This window comes from Pseudopipra pipra, chromosome 6, assembly GCF_036250125.1.
Source record: "Pseudopipra pipra isolate bDixPip1 chromosome 6, bDixPip1.hap1, whole genome shotgun sequence".
Lineage (NCBI taxonomy): Eukaryota > Metazoa > Chordata > Aves > Passeriformes > Pipridae > Pseudopipra > Pseudopipra pipra.
Window position 1 is genome coordinate 41,093,486 of NC_087554.1, and position 17,217 is coordinate 41,110,702.

At 43.0% G+C, this 17,217-nt stretch overlaps 2 protein-coding genes across 10 annotated transcripts; one reads left to right on the forward strand and one right to left on the reverse strand.

The window, feature by feature from the left end:
- Nucleotides 1–578: 578 nt before the first annotated feature.
- Nucleotides 579–7,679, reverse strand: FAM161B (FAM161 centrosomal protein B). 7 transcript variants are annotated; one of them, XM_064658705.1, is made up of 10 exons: nucleotides 7,600–7,679; nucleotides 7,287–7,529; nucleotides 5,616–6,178; nucleotides 4,053–4,390; nucleotides 3,556–3,683; nucleotides 3,102–3,269; nucleotides 2,553–2,652; nucleotides 1,370–1,471; nucleotides 1,035–1,165; nucleotides 579–822 (listed from the first exon to the last, which is right to left on the reverse strand). In XM_064658705.1, exons 2-10 carry the CDS (start codon nucleotides 7,433–7,435, stop codon nucleotides 732–734), a joined length of 1,770 nt encoding a protein of 589 aa, XP_064514775.1. In that variant the 5' UTR covers nucleotides 7,436–7,529; nucleotides 7,600–7,679; the 3' UTR covers nucleotides 579–731. The 7 variants fall into 7 exon arrangements, with proteins under 7 accessions (XP_064514775.1, XP_064514776.1, XP_064514774.1 ...); XM_064658706.1 differs by having other exon boundaries at nucleotides 1,035–1,114; nucleotides 7,287–7,673; XM_064658704.1 differs by having other exon boundaries at nucleotides 7,287–7,672.
- Nucleotides 7,680–7,770: 91 nt separating this feature from the next.
- On the forward strand, nucleotides 7,771–16,878 carry COQ6 (coenzyme Q6, monooxygenase). 3 transcript variants are annotated; one of them, XM_064658716.1, is made up of 12 exons: nucleotides 7,771–7,954; nucleotides 9,718–9,852; nucleotides 10,571–10,629; nucleotides 11,498–11,621; nucleotides 12,059–12,189; nucleotides 12,552–12,659; nucleotides 12,763–12,825; nucleotides 13,149–13,256; nucleotides 13,661–13,863; nucleotides 14,957–15,072; nucleotides 15,488–15,654; nucleotides 16,713–16,878. In XM_064658716.1, exons 1-12 carry the CDS (start codon nucleotides 7,786–7,788, stop codon nucleotides 16,740–16,742), a joined length of 1,413 nt encoding a protein of 470 aa, XP_064514786.1. In that variant the 5' UTR covers nucleotides 7,771–7,785; the 3' UTR covers nucleotides 16,743–16,878. The 3 variants fall into 3 exon arrangements, 2 of the variants coding, with proteins under 2 accessions (XP_064514786.1, XP_064514788.1); XR_010431415.1 differs by lacking the exons at nucleotides 15,488–15,654; nucleotides 16,713–16,878 and adding an exon at nucleotides 14,740–14,863 and having other exon boundaries at nucleotides 14,957–15,043; XM_064658718.1 differs by lacking the exons at nucleotides 11,498–11,621; nucleotides 12,059–12,189.
- The last annotated feature ends 339 nt before the right edge of the window (nucleotides 16,879–17,217 follow it).

Here is a 17,217-nt window from a genome sequence, read left to right on the forward strand (position 1 = left end):
TTAATATCACAGTAATAGTAGAATTAGGACAACAGCAATTCAAAGTGATACCCGGTTTAATTACAGCCTTCTTTATAATTCTGGTTGGGTTTTGGGCCAAATTAATGACTTAAATTGGTAAGATGTTAAAACACTTTCAAATAATGAAATATGGGAGATTTTTTAATATAGGAAGACTATTGCTTCTTACTAGGGACTAGTGACTGAACGAAGAGTTAACTCCAGAGAAAGACCTCCTTTTGAGTCTTCTCCCAAGGTAGGTCAAATCCCGGTATTTGTTTTTGTAGAAGTACCTTGTTTGGAAGCATTCTACCGCATATATGTCTAAACCAAGGTTTAGCACACTAAAGGGCATTCTCCTCTTCCAGTGTGCTTCTGTGGCATGAATGCAAGGAGCTGACACTAGAGGATGCACCTCTTCAATCTTTCATATCTACTTTTATCCAAAGATAGTGCTTCAACCTTTTTAACTTGTTGCCCATTAAAGAAAGGGAAATGGCTCACACAAGGAACACTTGTGAAGACTAAGGGAGGCTGCAGGCTTTGCTGGGTTGGACAAGACATGCTCAAAACAACAGTTGGTCTTTTTTTTCTTTACTAAATTCTCCCATCTCACTTACCCCAGAGCCATTCTTAGGTGTCAGCTTAAACCATTAAGTTCCTGAGGATTAACCTGGAGAATCCTGGATTTAAAAAATCAAGAGATGGTCAATGGATTCTTCTGCTAGCTCTTATGCTGCTGGTTCCTTTCTGCTCTGTTCCTCCTGAGGTACTCCTTCCTGTACAGTACAGTCGTCCTTTTCACCCGCAGGCTTGGGCACTCTGCAGAAATAGTGACTGTCTAATACTGGAAATGGTTTGCCCCATGCTTAGGAAATAGAGTGCAGTCATAGGAATTCAGACAGAGAAGCCACGATGCTTAATAAGAGCAGTGAAGTTGATTTTTCCTACACTAGATAATAGAAACTGGAATGCTTTCATGAACAAGGAAAATACTTTAAGTCAAAGACAAAAGAGCTGTACTGTATTATTACCTGTGTACATCAGATTCTTCTTCCAGCAAGTCAGTGGCATCTTTCCCTTTTCTTCTTACAAATTCTTCGCTCAGGCCAACCTGCTGGAGAGTGTTTCTGTAGCGACGTTCTGCTCCTTGACGAGCATCATGCTATGAAATCGAAACTTACAACAGTAAGCAGTAGAACTGGGGCTTCCCATAACAGTCAACTTGTTCTAAAGTACACAGCTGACACTCCTAAAGGGGACAAGAGGACAGCAGAAGCTCCTGTCCAAAATTTTTGTAATCCATACAGTACAGTTCCATAACTGAATATTAGGACAATGTCTCATGTCTCTCAAAGCCAGAGCTCACCTTTTCCTGCTTCTGTTCTTTTTTTCTTCCTTCTTCTATTCTCCTTATACTGCATTCCAGTCTTACCAGACTAGCATACTTGTGTCTGAGTCCTAACTGACACTCAAATTGAAAATACGTGCAAAGAAGAGTTGTGGGAAATCCTAGAAATGTTTGCTTGTAATTGGTGAGAGCTAAAAACAGTGGGGTTGATAAATGGAGATCACCTGTGAAATAGCTTCATATCAGCTCAATTGAAAACCAAGCATCTTGGATCCTATATCCTCACTGCCTGCAAACGAACCTTGCAAATCAATGTAGTCTGAGATGATGGTTTTCCAGAGAGACCGGCCAGTTCTAAAGATTAAGGTGTTCTATGTGGAAGGATAGAAATCTGAGTGAATGCAATTGATACCGGTGAATTCTTACCAACCTGGCACACAGTAATGTTACCAATGTTTATCATATATGTCTGTTCTCTGCTTCCATGATCAGAACAGAAAGCCTGACCCAGGAGGATACTTTCCATTGAGAAATCTTAAATCAGCATATTGTCAATGTATTTTGTACATTGACATGTACTTTAACCAGCTCTCATCCCTGCAAGGATGTGGAACTGGAAGAGAAAACCCAGGGAAAAACATACAAGGAGTACATTAGAGAGTACGGATTGTATCTACACCTCAGGTGCAATACAGATTTGCAGCTGGTGATGGATGAGATGTGCTGAATGCAGACCCAGATTGCAGAGTCTGCAGGTGATAAATGCAATGTAACCGTCATTAATGTTCTAGTAGCAGTAGAGGTACAAAAAAAAAGTGCTTAACTGGAGAGGGTTTTAAGAAAAAGTTTTGCATTTCTAGACTGCAGTCTATGGCATTCAGGTGCAGAATAGGTATTCATATAATTTCTGGTGTGATAAAGGCTTGACTTTGACCACACCATATACTGTGATTATAATATATACTAGGAACTGGCAAGCTCCTAGAATTAAGTCAGTGTTTTTTTCAAGTGGTGGGAAGGAATTTAAATTTTACCTGGCTGGCTCTTCCATGTATTATTTTCAGTGCAGTCAAGAGACTATGCAACCATTCGCACCTTCTTATCCATGAATTAACTTGAGACTAGACTTCTTAATGCCTGTCTTAAATGAAAGACAATGTATCCTCTTGCCCAGAAACACTCTGCGACTTTGACCAGTTACCTTGGTGACCTGTTCGAAGAGGTATGGTCTGCTCTTGACTCGCAGCTGCATTTCTTCCAGCTCCTTTCTGTATTCTTTTGTTCTCTCTCTCATACTTTGCCTGAAATGGAAAAATTGCCTGTGCAATATAGGTTCCCTCTGACTGTAGCTGATCAGGAATGAGGAATCCTCAGTAACTTTCACTTTTTAAATTGCTTTGGTAATTCTCTTGATTCTGAATGCTGGGCAAAAAAAATCCTATTGCTGGCAAGTTGTGGACCCATTAGCAAAGCTCTTCTATGAGAATATAAAGCAAGGAACCAGTGTTCACATTTCTAGAAAACCTTGTTTTAAGTGTGCTTTACCAAGTAACACATTACAGTTGACTGGTTTGTAAAATTAGTTTCTACAAATGTTAATCTAAAGGAAACTGTTCTGTATGGAAGGGGTATAAAAGCAAAAAAAAGATAGGCTAGGAATGTTCTTAGACCCAATTCCTCCTAAAGAATTATTTGATGATTCCTAGTTGGTGGAGCAAACAGTCATTTCTGTGCAGAATAGGATACTGACCGGTTCTGTTTCAATTTCTCCTTGTGTGTTTCCTCCAGACTTTTATGAGGATCCAGTGCTTTTGCTCGGCTGTTCACTGACTTCTGCATAGCTTGACATTTCATTTTCTGTTTCTCCAGCCAATTAATTCCTTCTTTATCCCCTTCCTTTTTATTAACTTGGGAGTGTCTGTATAGAAAAAGAAGTTACTAATGAGCTCACTGTGGACTGCCAGACCACATGCTACCTGGGAATTTCACTTTTGCAGTTCTCCAGTGAGAAAAGCAAAATATCAGCCATACGAGTACACAGCTCCCAAATCGGCTGGGAGGTAGAGCAAGACTCAGCAAAGAAAGAAGACAGAGAAACATTTAGAAAATGTGTAGTTGATGTGATGAGGGAAAACACTGATGTTTTTTCTTCCATTTTGGTCATTAGTTAGTGTACGGTCTTGTAGACAAACTTTCCTGCTTACCTAATAGCAGATTCCCTTCTTCTAGTTGCATCGGTAATATGCACTGGAAGGGTGTTGGAAGAGAGAGAAGAAAGTCTGGTCAGAGAATGACTTCTTTCCACTGAAACCTTGGAAAGCTTCTCAGAATCCTGAAAAAAATGGAACTTCATTCAGTTCACAGTACAGCATCTCCTCTGTTCTTTGCCTACCAAAGAGAACAGCTGGAATATGTGGGCAATGCATTCATTCTTCTCTCTTCCCCCAGCAGGGTGGAGGGGTGATGGATGAGGGAAAGGAAACACGATTAGGGCTATGAAAGGGTGGCTCAGCCTTATCTACCCTATCTATAGCTCATCTCCTTGTGTAGAATGTTGTTTTGTGGTTTGTCCTAGGATTCTGCAGTACTCTCAATACAAGGGTCCTGGGATGTTAACCATCCATAGTTAAATGCTATAAATTGAAGAAATTGATATCTTGATCGGAGAAAGCAGTACCACAGAAATATCTAGGTATCTCACCTTTATCTTTTCATTAGCCTGCCTCTGCCTGGCACGGAGATTGGAGGTTCTTAGCTTGAATGGCTTACTACGAGTTGGCTCTTTGATTTCTTGTCTCCTTACTGCTTCCTTCTGAAATGCCCAGTAAAGTTCTTCAAAATCCGGTATTGTTGGATTAATCCTTGGCTTGAAGCTGAAACTTTTGTCCTGCAAGAAGCCAAGCCTTTCCTGCTTGGTTTTGGTGGCAGTTCGGGACTGAGGCTCCCTCCGACAGTTGCTGGTGTCTATTGGAGCCACTGAGCTCTCAAGCAAATCCTTTGCTCTCATTTGAATGCGGATTTCTCTGTAGAGTTCAGCTTCTAATGAATCAAAAGGAAAGCAATGAAAAGAGAATGAATGACATAAAAGGCTGTGAAATTGCCACTGCACAAGTCTAAACTCTCCTTTACGATGGCAGCTCACATATACAGGAGAGACCAGATATCCTGTGCTCTCTTTCCCTACTTTTCAGCCCCTCTCTCCTCTGAAAAATAATTTAAAGATACCAGAAAAAAACATGGTAGGGTCTCTTTCTTATGCATTAATTTCTAGATGTGTCTTTCAATTATTGAAGCGAGTTATTGAACAGGTCTTCTCCTATTCTCCAGGGTACCAGATAACTTGCACCCCTTTGTCTTGCAGAAGTGTTAATCAAGGTTCTGCTTTTCATATGGGACTTTATGTCATTATGTTGATGGTGTGATCCATATGGGCTGTTCAAATATACTTGTAATGGATGATGGCTTATCTATATAATATCCACCAGAAATTGTCTATATTGGGAAAGATTTTGAGTGAGAAATATTTGATGGATAAACCATGTCTTGTGACTTCCATGACAAATTTTCCATAGAAAGAATGTGTTTCAGAGTATAGCATCAAACTGAAGTAATTTCTTGTGCAACACTAAATATTTGTGAAAATGCAGACAAACAGTTGTCTGGGGGTTGGTTTTTTGCTTTTAGAAAAAAAAATCAATACTGCTGTTTCCAAAATAAGACATTTTACAGTCTATTTATAGGTTTTAATTGACTGAGATATGAAATATTCATTTCTCTTCTCGCACTTGGGTGTGAGTAATGGTCAGATGCAAGTAATGGTCAGATACAAGATACCGCATGGACCTTGGACACTTATGGCACTACAGCTGCCTTCATGTTTGTGCCACAAATGATCTCAGCCCCTTTAGTGTGACCAAAGGGAAGGAATCCAGTGCAGGGAAGGGTTCCCAAACTGTCATGATTTGCAGCAAAAGGCAAATCTGTCTGAAGAGCTCAGTGTGCCCATGTTTGCTGGGGAGTGGAACAGAACTGTTGCTGCTGACACTCTTACAAGACTACTAAACTTAGGACACTCTGCTGTAAGGGTATCTAGACAAAATGTAATAACCAGTGACACACAGGAGACCAGACAACACCGGGGGATGCAATGACACTGGCCTTATGCTTCAAGTAATACCCTATGGGCCATGATCTTACCTCCCAGCATGGAGACAGCGAGGGATGGGTAGGGAGGTGCTTTAGAGAAAGAGCCCTGGCATGTTACCTTTGAGTTTATTTCCAAGAAGTGGGTGGTAAGTAGATTTAGGAACTTTTTTACTGTCTTGCTTCTGTTTGGAGCTCTCATTTGGGGTTGCTGCTGACAAGAATTTTTGTCTGATAGCTTCTTTCTTTTTCTCCTCCTTCTCCAGGAAACTGAAGGGCCGCTGTGTTGAAAGTAGCAGCTCCTTTCTTTTCTGCATTGCTGTTTGCCTGCGAATCTCATTCTGCTCCATTATTTCCTGATAAAGGGGCAGAAACACATGGGCAGGTACAGGCTGTGCCCGGAATTGTTTCTGACATTCGGCTTCATCCTGGCTTTGCCTTTTGTCTCTCTGTTTGTCTAGTTCAAGAAACATGTATGACTTCATCAGCTCAGACTTTTTGCGAGCTTCCCGCAGTGTCATTTTGAAAGGCTGAGGGATGGTGATGGAAGGAATCCAGGGAGATGAAGCACTTTTTGGCCTCAAGCAGGATTTAGGAAATAAGTGAGGCTTTTGCTGATCCCAGGTACTGTCCGAGGTGAGGTCGGTCAAAGAACTGGACTGCCTTTTGTTACCAGATGTATGACTAAGGCAAAGACATTATGAAGGAGAAATTACTGAAATTATTAAAAAATAGAGTTAAAAGAAGGGAGACACTGTTGATTAAGAGAAAGGCACCATAGGCTGAGCTGATTGTTAAAAGACAGGCCTAGGGTTTGTCATTCTCAGGCTCCATATTTTGCTTTGCTACCAAAGTTCATGAGCAGAGCTTTGCCTGTTATATGTTTTCCATGTACAAAATGGCAGTTGCTGCTGCTGAGCATTGTCATGCAATTTTTTACGCTGCTAGCACTGTACTGCCAGAAGGGCCACAAGTAAAACAGAAAGTTCCAACTTTTGCCCACACAATTTGTGCACACAGATGCACACAGCATTCTCGAGACGCTGATGGGAAGGTCATTACAAGAAATTGCTTTAGTGCAACTCCTAAGAGGTTCAGTTGGAAACTATGTAATTGAGAAGATGACTATGTAACTGATAAAAAGAAAAAAAACCCACCCGAGACTATCCTAGGTCTCATTAAAATAGCAAACTTCTCACAGGATGTTTGAGGGTAATTGTGAAAGTGAGTAAAACCTACGAGATTTCAGGCAAGTAATAAATGCAGGCAAAATGAAGGATCAAGGTGAATCAGAGTGGAGTAAGAACAGGAAAAGGAAAACGGGGTGAAACAGAAGGTACAGATCACCTGTAAACAGGCTCCTTGTTAATATACTCGCCCTGTGATTGCTGAAGTCTCTCCTTCTTTATAAACCATTTTCTTTGTAAGAGCATGCATGTGTGATCTGCTAGTGAATGTCAAACTAGACTAACCACAGGGAAAGACATCTGGGAGCTCGATGTTGGAAAGACCATAGGTCTGAGGAGTGGATGCTGGGCAGAAAGGTGGTTGATCTACTGGCAGATTTTAAGCATGATTAGCTGATGAGCAGGAAGGGGATTTGTGCTGTTTTATGTGAATGCTGCTTACGTAGGCACGTGTTGACCCCATCCTCCCATCTGTGAATACACTCGTGGACAGTGTTTTGGACTACACACGTGGATTTTAGGACGTCATGCGCTGCCTTGTCCTTGTCCAGAAGCAGCAGGAATCCCGCATGCCATCTTGCCATCCTTACCAGGCACCATCCTACCTGAGAGCCTCCCTCAGCTTCTCACGCAGAACTTCCACCTCCCGCCTGAAACCCTCCAGCTCCTCATCCTCTTCGAGCACCCCGAGGTCACCCCATAACTCTGCCTGGCACGGTGTTCCCGGTTCTAACGGAGACCGCCGGCCTCCCATCCTGAGAGGCTGCTCCCAGCTCCTCGCCTGACGGTGGGAATCGGAGGAGTCGGCGTCTTACAGCCTGTGGGGGGGAGGGAGGGTGTCGTGTCGCCTGGAAGAAATGAAATAAATCGAGAAGTGCTCGTTCTGGGGGTGCGACTCCAACCTGCCCCTGCCCTCACCTGCAGCCCGTGCCGCCGCCTCAGCCCTCCGCGACCCCCTCCCGGCCTCCGCCAATCAGCGCGGCCAGTGCGCTCAGGCCCGCCCTCTCGGCCTCAAGCAGCCAGGCAGACACAAGGCCGGTGGCGCGTGGCAGGCGTTGCCATGGTTTCGCGTCGCGACTTCCGCCCGCCGTCACTTCCGCGGCGATGGCGGCCGCGCGCGGGCAGGCGCTGTCCCCGCTCTGGGCGCGGCTGCGGCCCCGTCCCGGCCCCCGCGCCCCGCTCCGCGCCGCCGCCGCCCGCCCCGCACAGCCGCTCTACGATGTGGTGGTGTCGGGCGGGGGTATGGTCGGGAGCGCCATGGCCGCCGCCCTGGGTAAGGCTGTGACCTTCTCGCCCGCAGTGTGAGATAACTGGTTGCCATTTAGGATCTTAATGTTCAGGATCCTGCTGTGGGATCTTCTTGTTCCTGCGCTCTAAAGTTGACTTAAAGCTGTTTGGTGAGCTGATCTGTGGTGAGCCTTGCCCCATCCGTATATGTGCACTTCTACTAATGGAGCCATTGCTTTGAATTCTGCAGGCTGCTTGTGGTGTTTCTGTCAAACATGGTCACCCTTAAATTGCTGATGGATCATTTCAGCTGTAGCTGAAAACGTTTTCTGATCAGGATGGTTAGGGTTGGAAGGAACCTTAAAGATCATCTAGTTCCAGCTCCCCTGACGTGGGCAGGGACACCTTCCATTAGATCGGGTTGCTCAAGGTCCCATCCAGTCTGGCCGTGAACACTTCCAGGGATGGGGCAGCCACAGATTCTCTGGGCAACCTATTGCAGTGCCTCACCACTCTCACGTCAAAGAACTTACTCCTATTATCTAATCTAAATCTACTCTCTTTCAGTTTGAAGCCATTCCCCCTTGTCCTGTCAGTACATACCCTTGAAAAAGTCTCTGTCCATCTTTCCTGCAGGCTCCCTTCAGGTACTGGAAGACGCCAGTTAGGTCATCCCTAAGCTGACTCTTTTCCAGGCTGAACAAACCCGATTCTCTCAGCCTGTCCTGTTAGGAGAGGTGCTCCATCTCTCTAACCATCATTTTCTGATCCCACATTTCATTCTCTAACCCTGTATTTTAAACACTGCAGTACCAAGATAAGCTGGATTTATGCTTGGTTTGTATCACTAGAGATCCTGAGATTACTGACTGCTTCTTTATTTGCAACATGGATTCAGAAGGGTGCAACAGTGAGAGAAGCCTAAAGAAAATAGTGCAAAGAAGAGCCAAAGATCCTGAGCAATAAGTGTTTTGCAAATATAAGGTTTACTGATTGTTCTGCTTGTATTATTAAATAAGACCACAGTGGAACTGAGACAGCATAAGGATCCCCTCCAGCAGTGATATCTAAGGCTGACACACAAGTCTGGGACCTTTCAAGAGAGGAGGTTATTGTTATGCATAATCTAGAAAATATGTCCAGGATATGCTGTCTTTAGGGCTGCTGTAGTAGCAAACTCTGGATGTTGCAAGGATACCATTTCTGTCCTCAGTACCTTCTGCGTCCGTAGCAGTCAGATGCAGCCAGTGGCCAGCACAGCTGCAGTGATTTACTCTTTACTTGAGGCATCTCTTCATTTTTATTCAGTTCTCTTTAACTGAAAGTTAAAGTCTGAACTGCCTGTGCTATTCCATTGTCAGAATATAAGGACATTAATGTAAGAAAACATTAGTGTAATTGCTACGGATCAAAGAAGTTCTAAGATCTCTTGTTCTAAAAGGTGAATTTATGTTTAAGCTCTGAAAGATGTGTTTGGTGCATGCAGTAAACGTTGCAGGTTTCACTTGTTACTACTCCAATAATGAATTTTCATAACAAAATGGCACAAATTTGTACTAAAATATAAACTTTAAATATAAGGAAAAATGTGTAATCCTTGCTTTAACTGCAGAAGGGTTGTCCGTCTCAGTAATGAAATTATAGTCATAAAGCTTTAAAATACAAGTTTACTTGCCTGGTCAAAACCTGTGTTATAAATGTTTGCATCTACTCTGTCTTATTAAAAAAGTACATAGGTGCTACTGAGAGAGAGAAAAATGAGATTTTTGGCAGGACTATTGTAACAAAGCATGTATTTGCTTATTTTAGGCCATGATATTCACTTCCATGATAAGAAGATTGCTTTGCTGGAGGCTGGTCCTAGGAAAGAATATGATCACATGCCAGATAGTTACAGTAACAGGGTCAGTTCCATCTCCCCAGGATCAGCAACCCTCCTAAGCAGTAAGTATGACTTTCTTGTTTGCATTTATCACATTTATATTTGAGCAGGTTTTATTTTCTTTAAACAAAACCCCTTTGAGCACATGCTGCCTGCATCCTAAACTCAATAGAATTATTTGCCTTTGTCTCTTAGTATTCTATATGCTGAGCTGTGGTGATTGAATCAGACTTCTCTTGATAACAGGGATCTGTGTTCTGGTGTCTTGGTCTGATTTATCATTATATAAATAGTTATGACATTAGGGTAGTGAAAGGTTGTAAGGTGCTCTCCACAGCAGCTGTAATGTTCTGTTCACAAAAGAAGCATGTTCTTAGTGCTTTGTAGTCTAGTAACTAAGTCCTGAATTAATGAGGTGTAATTGTCATTTTAAAGAGAGATTTGAGCCTTGATTCCTTATGGGAAAAGAAATATTCTAAACAATGATGCTTTTCTGTGTCTGTTTTATTACCCGGTGATGGGACAATGAGAGTTGTCTGCTAGGTCAGACGTTCATGGAGAGCTCTTGTTTCTTCCTGCTGGCTTGTGTTAGCAGCAAAACCATGTGATGCTGGAGCTGTGATAGCACTGAGGCAGACCTGGCTCTGCCGAGGCACAGTGCAAGCTGACCCCGAGCATTGATAGTCAGGGAGGGTAGAGGAGAGTGTGGAGTGAGCTTCAGTTTTGTTTTGGTCTCAGTGTCACATGTGAGCCTGTGTCTCCATTTGTGTCCTTTTTCAGGTTTTGGTGCCTGGGATCATGTCTGCAGCCTGAGACTCAAACCATTCCGGCGAATGCAGGTGCCTGATTTAGGGATGCAAATATACCGTGTGTTTGTCTACTCTGAATTCTCCGGAGTACTTACATCAATGTTACAAAGGTTTTTCTTTCTTTGGCAAAGGGCAGGTCATGCTTAAGTTCATTCCTGTTCCTTTTTTGTGGGTTACAATCTACTCAGAAATACTTGTCTCAGGGTCTTGGTGTTACAGGCTGAAAGGTGGATTCCTAATGGAACCTGTAGATATTGAGGCATGGGTACCTGCGGGAAAATAAAGGTAAAGGCGTGTATTGGGTTTGGCTGGGATAGAGTTAGTTTTCTTTATAGTAGCTTGTATGGGGCTGTGTTTTGGATTTGTGATGTAAACTGTCGACAACACAGGGATGTTTCAGCTTTTGCTGAGCAGTGCTTACACAGTGCCAGTGCTGTCTCTGTTTCTCACGCTGCCCCACCAGTGAGCAGGCTGGGGGTGCACCAGAAGGTGGGAGGGGACACAACTGTGACAGCTGACCTAGCTGAACACAGGGCCATGCTCCAGTTGTCTTCCCCATCCCGTTTGGGGGAAGGAGCAAGCAGCTGCATGGGGCTGAGCTGTCTGCTGGGGTTAACCCACAGAAAGGTGGTAGGGTAGCTTTATATGTTTCTTATGTAACAGGAAAGTAGGGATAAAAACTTGCAATTACTTTCTGAGCTGACGCCAAATCATTTAATGACAGGAATTACGTGATGCACTTTAGTAGCTTCATTCATTTAGGAATGAAGGAATGGACAGTAATCCAGGATGTTTCCTCTAGTTCTGTATTTTTCGATTACCGTGTCCTTTTGCTGTTAAGTCTCTGAAAGGGACAGCACTTCTTTGTAACTTCATGTAATGTATTTTTTCTTTGTAGGTGTGGGATGCTTGTTCTGAAGCCATGATCATTTTTGAGAAAGATGACTTAGATGACATGGGTTACATAGTGGAGAATGATGTCATTATGTCTGCTCTCACAAAACAGTTAGATGCAGTAGCAGGTAGTGACAACTTCTTGATTATTTTATTTCCAGCATAGAGCTTACAGTTACTTGCCTTCTGTTGTGTGCAATAAGTTTTGAGAGGGAGAAATTAGTCTAACAAGTGATTCTTGAGACGTGGGCAGCTTCTTGAACTGGGGGGGAAGGGAGAAATCTGTCTTCCGAAGGCTACACAGCAAGAGCAGTTGCATATGTAGTTCTCCAGAATGTAGTCTCTCCAAAAATAGACTTAACTAAAAGATCTGTAGCTCTTTGTCCAAAGCAGGCCTTGCACTGACAAGGGGTTGTTCAGATCTGTTCTTTCAGGGTGTCTTGAAAATTGTAGTGTCAGCTTTTATGGTGCTGTTAAAATATGTGTGACCTTTGCTGTTGTAGCAATGTTTCCTTTTTTGCTGTCTGTGTCATGCTGTGACCATGACACTTTGTGTTCCCATCAGACCGGGTGGAGGTTTTCTACAGGAGCAGAGCAGTCGGGTATACGTGGCCCCTTCCCTCCCACAGCTGTGACACAAGCCCTTGGGTCCAAATTCAGTTAGCTGATGGACGCAGACTTCAGACCAAGCTGCTGGTAACTAAGCTCTTTATTTCTGTTGATCAGGCAGCATCTCTAACCCAAGTCCTTTCCACTGGATTTGGTTCTGATTCCATGTGTGCCGCTCCACTCACATGGAGTGCTTGAGTGAGGTGAGTGGCTAACTCTGTCAGAGATGCTATGGGACACAGTGCATAGCCTTTTCTGTACCCGGTGCAAGGAGGCTACTGAACTGGACAGGAGCAGAAGGGGCTACCTTTTCTGGGTTTTGGGCAGGTTTGTTTTGTTTTTTTTTTTTGTGAGTGAACAGGAAGTGGGTACATGCAGGCTGAGGTTTGTAGTGAAATACTGGCTTTATAGGAGCTAAAGAAGTTGCTTTGTATCTCTTTGTTTTGCAGATTGGTGCAGATGGTCATAACTCTGTAGTCCGGAAGGAAGCTGAAATTAAGAACATTGAGCATCAGTATGACCAGTCAGCTGTGGTGGCAACACTCCATTTATCTGAGGTAAAATTCTGCTAACTGACTCTTCCATAGGCAGCAGAACAGCTTGATCAGGGTGCTCCAGGTCACTAATTCATAACTGCCCACTTGCTTCTTTCCACTGTAGGCCACAGACAATAATGTAGCATGGCAGAGGTTCCTTCCCACTGGGCCAATTGCACTTCTTCCGGTAAGGTGACTCGTGGCCTCTAATTTTTTCAAATATTTTTAAAAGTTTTGTAATCTGTTCTTTCTAGTAACTTTATTTCTGACTATGCCTTTCTCTGTTAGTTCTGTCTCTTAAGAATTTGTGCACTCTTCATTTATTGCATGTTCTCCCCTCCTGCCCCACTCACTTTATCCTTGGTATTTCCCACTTGTAGCAAGTTGAGCTGGAAGAGTAATTTGCAGAGAGACTGGTGTGGGGCAGGGCAGTGGGGAAATCTTTGTGCTGAATATTTATTTTTGCTTCTTTTTCTCTTGATATTTCCCCTTGACATTCTCTTAAATGAGCTGTCTGATACTGCCAGCTCTCTGGTCTGGTCTACATCTCATGAACATGCATCGGAACTTCTCGCTATGGATGAGGAAAGTTTTGTGGATAGCATCAACTCTGCCTTTGTAAGTATCAGCCTCATGGCAGTTATGAGGCTTTAAGAAATAGAATGGAACCCTGTGACTTGAAGTGATGGTAATGGGAGAGGTGGATTCTAAAGTTCCTTCCTTTGGTGAGGGTGATATTAAAAAGGCACTTAACAAAGAACGGATGACCCCTCGGGACTGAATTAGGTTAGTTCTGAAAGTCACAGAAGTTGACCTAAATTTCCAAAAGGTAGGAAGGGTAGGATCATCCTAGTTGAAAATTTGTATGTCCTAAAACAATGAAGATAAGTTTTTCTACTGTATAGTTTTGTGCAAGTGGTTAAAATTCAGTATTTGGAACTGATTCAGATTTTTTTTTCCAACTGGATTCTTTTATAGGTCTGGTTTGGGTCAACATCTAAAGATTTGTTTGTCTTTTTCAGTGGAGCAACATAAACCACTCTGACTTCATTGACACTGCTGGGGCCATGTTTCGATCTGCTATTTCACTCCTGAAGCCCTCAGGGACTGCAGTCCGTCAGCTGCCCCCAAGTGTTGCTAAAGTAGATCCAGAGAGCCGAGCCATGTTCCCTCTTGGAATGGGGCATGCAACAGAGTATGTCCAGCACCGCGTGGCTCTCATTGGGTAAGATGCCCAGTGGTGGCCCTTGGGTGAGTGGGTGGTGTGTGGTTAGAAATGATGCAAGGATAGCGACTCCTAGTCAACAAATCAGATGGTTAGAAATAAAATATCATTTCAGTTTGACTTTATCCAGGCCCAGTTTGTACTGTGTGCCCTTGTGTCCTTTTGCATGAGTAGCTCTCTGTCCATTATGTATGTAAATTGCAAGATAATTATTTCCTGTTTCTGGTTTGTATAGTCTGATGAAACAATCCAGTATCTCATGCTGGACCTGTACTTCCCCAAACATTGTAGCAGCCATTCTGTGCACCAGTTTGAGTTTTAAACTCACCTTTCATACAAATTATTCCATGTGGGATGTCATATGCTTTTGTATGGTGGCCTATTGAAATAGGAAAATATCTAATTTTTTACATTCTAAGGTTGCACGTACTTTTTTCTCTGCCACAGCTGCAATATGGTGGTAACTTTTAGTAATGTTTGGATGCTGTACTACACTTCAGATACTTTTCATCTTTCCAACTTGTGAGCCCCTCTGTGCTTGGGACCGCTCTGTGCTTTACAGCTTGGTAAAGTACATGACCTTGCATTTCATACCCACACTTCACTTAATTTCTCTAACTTTATGACTCCCTTATCAATATGTCTGGCTTTGTCCTTTAGAGATAAGTCTGCTCATAAAAGAACCTGATTTTGTTTCTATTCAGTGATATCCCCCTTCTCTGTTATATTCATATCTGTCCACTTTGTGTTTGTGCAATGTGCCATTGATAGACCACCTGTTGTGCTGAGGTCACTCACAAAAACATTAAGGCCTGTTCCACGCTCGATCTGAGAGAGGACTTTGGCTAGTCACTTCTTTATAATTTTTCCTTTCAGAACTGCTTTTTGTTATCTCCCCTTTGTCTTGCTTCTTACAACTGGAGAGGCAGTCAGGTAGTTCAGCATAGCGTGAAAGGAGGTACTGGAAAAAGCGCACTGTAAGGTGGTGTTCATTGCAGAGGTGAGGTGTGCTACACTGATCCCTTCTGGGGTTTGTCAGCCATTGTGGCTTTCTTCAAGGAGGGAAATAAATTTCTGTCTTCTCTTGCTCCAGGGATGCAGCACACAGAGTCCACCCACTTGCAGGACAAGGTGTAAACCTCGGCTTTGGTGATATTGCATGTTTAGCTCATCACCTCAGTGCAGCAGCCTTCAATGGGAGTGATCTGGGTAAGGATCCAAGACAGTGCAGTGTCAGTAAGAAGAATTGTCGTACAAGCCTTTGCTGCTGACAGCAAGACAAGCATTACCTCTGTTGCAGGATGATGCTGTCTTGCATTTGGAAGGCACAAGCTTTGTTGCAGCAAAACTGTTCTGATGTCCATTGGTTGTGGAGGAGTTTAAGATTCTTGGATGCAGTTTCCATCCCACAAATTTCAAAGCTTCTTTAAAAAAAGTAAAGTTCTGCCACATGGTAATTAAAGAGATGGTGAGATGAAAAGCACTAGCTGGCGGAAGGAGGTCTTTATTGATGGATTAATTCTCTCTTCTCCTTCTGTTGCCAGGGGAGATTGCTATATAGATAAGATGCACAATTGTTTGTGGCACATCAGGTTTAATAGAAGCATTCATTTATCTCTTCCAGGCTCCTTAAAACATCTCCTGAAGTTTGAAACAGAACGTCAGAGGCACAATGTCTCCTTGATAGCTGCTACGGATTTGCTAAAGAGGCTCTACTCCACAAGGCTGGCTCCCCTGGTGTTGCTGAGGACATGGGGATTGCAAGCAACAAATGCCCTGCCTCCTGTCAAAGTAAGGATCTCACTTTAGTGAGGGCTGTAGGGATTGTCCAAAACTATTTGTGAAATATGCACAAGCTGTAAAGCTTTTTGTTTGCTTGTTTTAAATGAAACATTTTTCGTTGGAAAAATGCTACTTGTTTAAACCTGAGGTTTTGTGTCCTGAATGAGCCAAGGAGTTCCTAAATAACTGATGGCTCAGTAGTGACTGTTTTCTTGCAGCACAAATTATGTAAGTGTCTATATTCTGTATCAGTATTTGGAGGTTAGAGGTCATTGGAAGTCTTTGGCTTTATTTTGTTATGCAATAGAAATGTTGATCCTGCATTCCACCAATGCACAGAAAAAACCAGCCCTCTGAAGACACATTTTCACTAAGAATAAGACATCACTGATGTGGTGTGCAGCTCAGACTTACCTGTTTCTGTGTTGTTTTGCCTTGTGAAATTGTTCCCTCATGGCAGAAGTGCAAACCTCTATGATGGAAATTACTTGAGGAAGGCAGTGGTGAGGAGGTTCTGTCTTAAACACAGACTCTCTGTTTGCAGTGTATCTGCCTAAATTCCTCACCATCTTGACCTTGTTGCCAGATTTTTGTGAAGTTCCTTAAGCCCTCTGGTTGCAAAGCTCCCAAGCACCAGCACATTAGAGTCCTCATTTCTGGATTTTAATTTTTATTCCACAAATCATCTTCCTGATAAATACAGGTGCCCTGTTGCCTTTGTGTCACAGTTGAGACACTACCCAAGTTGAAAAGCAGTACATTCCTAAGGCAGAGTAGCCACTGGCACAGTGTCTTATTTTTTTCTCTTTCTCTGTTTAAAGCAAAAAAACCAAATGAAGACCTTTTCTCTGATCACAGAACCTGTTGGTAACACCTCTAGTGTGCTACTTGGGAATGAAAGGAAATCTCTAATTGTCTAGCACACAGGGATAGGTGCTCTGCACTTGGCTAGAAAGACTGGCCAAGAAATGTTGTCCATTTATGTAGAAGGGAAGGCACCTAGAGCTGCTTCTTAGGACACATGCTTATTATGTTTATTAATTACTTCTCTTTTTCTTCTCTCATAGGAGCAGATCATGGCTTTTGCCAGCAAGTGATCTGCTGGCAGTCTGGAAGAGCAGCTTGCCCGTGAATGCATTGCCCTTAAAAGGACTGTGACTGACTTGAATCACTGAATTGTGTTATTTTATAATTTAAAAATAAAACTGAGGGATTGAGCTGTGTATTACATCATCCACTGATTTATGCAAAAACTCTGTCTCATCTGCTCTCCTCAAGAGGATTTAGGGTTTCTTCTCATAGTACCATGATGTCTTCAGCCACAGAACTAAATGTACAATGTACATTTAATTTGGGCCTCTTGAACTGAAGACTGAGGTGGAAACAGCTGTCTGTCTTTGCAAACATAGTGCTTAACTTTGCCAGCTACAACTTTTGCTGCTTAGTTATTTTCAGTTTTCTCTGATGTGATTTCTAGAGCTGTAACATCTCTCCTGGGTTCTTGGCACCTCCTCAGCTCAGAAAGTAGGGGTAGTGTTCAGCAGAGGGAGACAACACATGGTGGCAGATACA

Bases quoted from the DNA above. Each gene is read 5' to 3' on its own strand.
- COQ6 (XM_064658716.1), top strand. From the start codon at position 7,786: ATGGCGGCCGCGCGCGGGCAGGCGCTGTCCCCGCTCTGGGCGCGGCTG. The intron at 12,660-12,762 runs GTAAAATTCTGC...TTTCCACTGTAG, and splicing joins CAACACTCCATTTATCTGAG to GCCACAGACAATAATGTAGC. The intron at 13,864-14,956 runs GTAAGATGCCCA...CTCTTGCTCCAG, and splicing joins CACCGCGTGGCTCTCATTGG to GGATGCAGCACACAGAGTCC.
- FAM161B (XM_064658705.1), bottom strand. From the start codon at position 7,435: ATGGGAGGCCGGCGGTCTCCGTTAGAACCGGGAACACCGTGCCAGGCA. The intron at 6,179-7,286 runs GTAGGATGGTGC...TCTTTGCCTTAG, and splicing joins AAGCTGAGGGAGGCTCTCAG to TCATACATCTGGTAACAAAA. The intron at 4,391-5,615 runs GTAACATGCCAG...TTGATTCATTAG, and splicing joins TCTTGGAAATAAACTCAAAG to AAGCTGAACTCTACAGAGAA.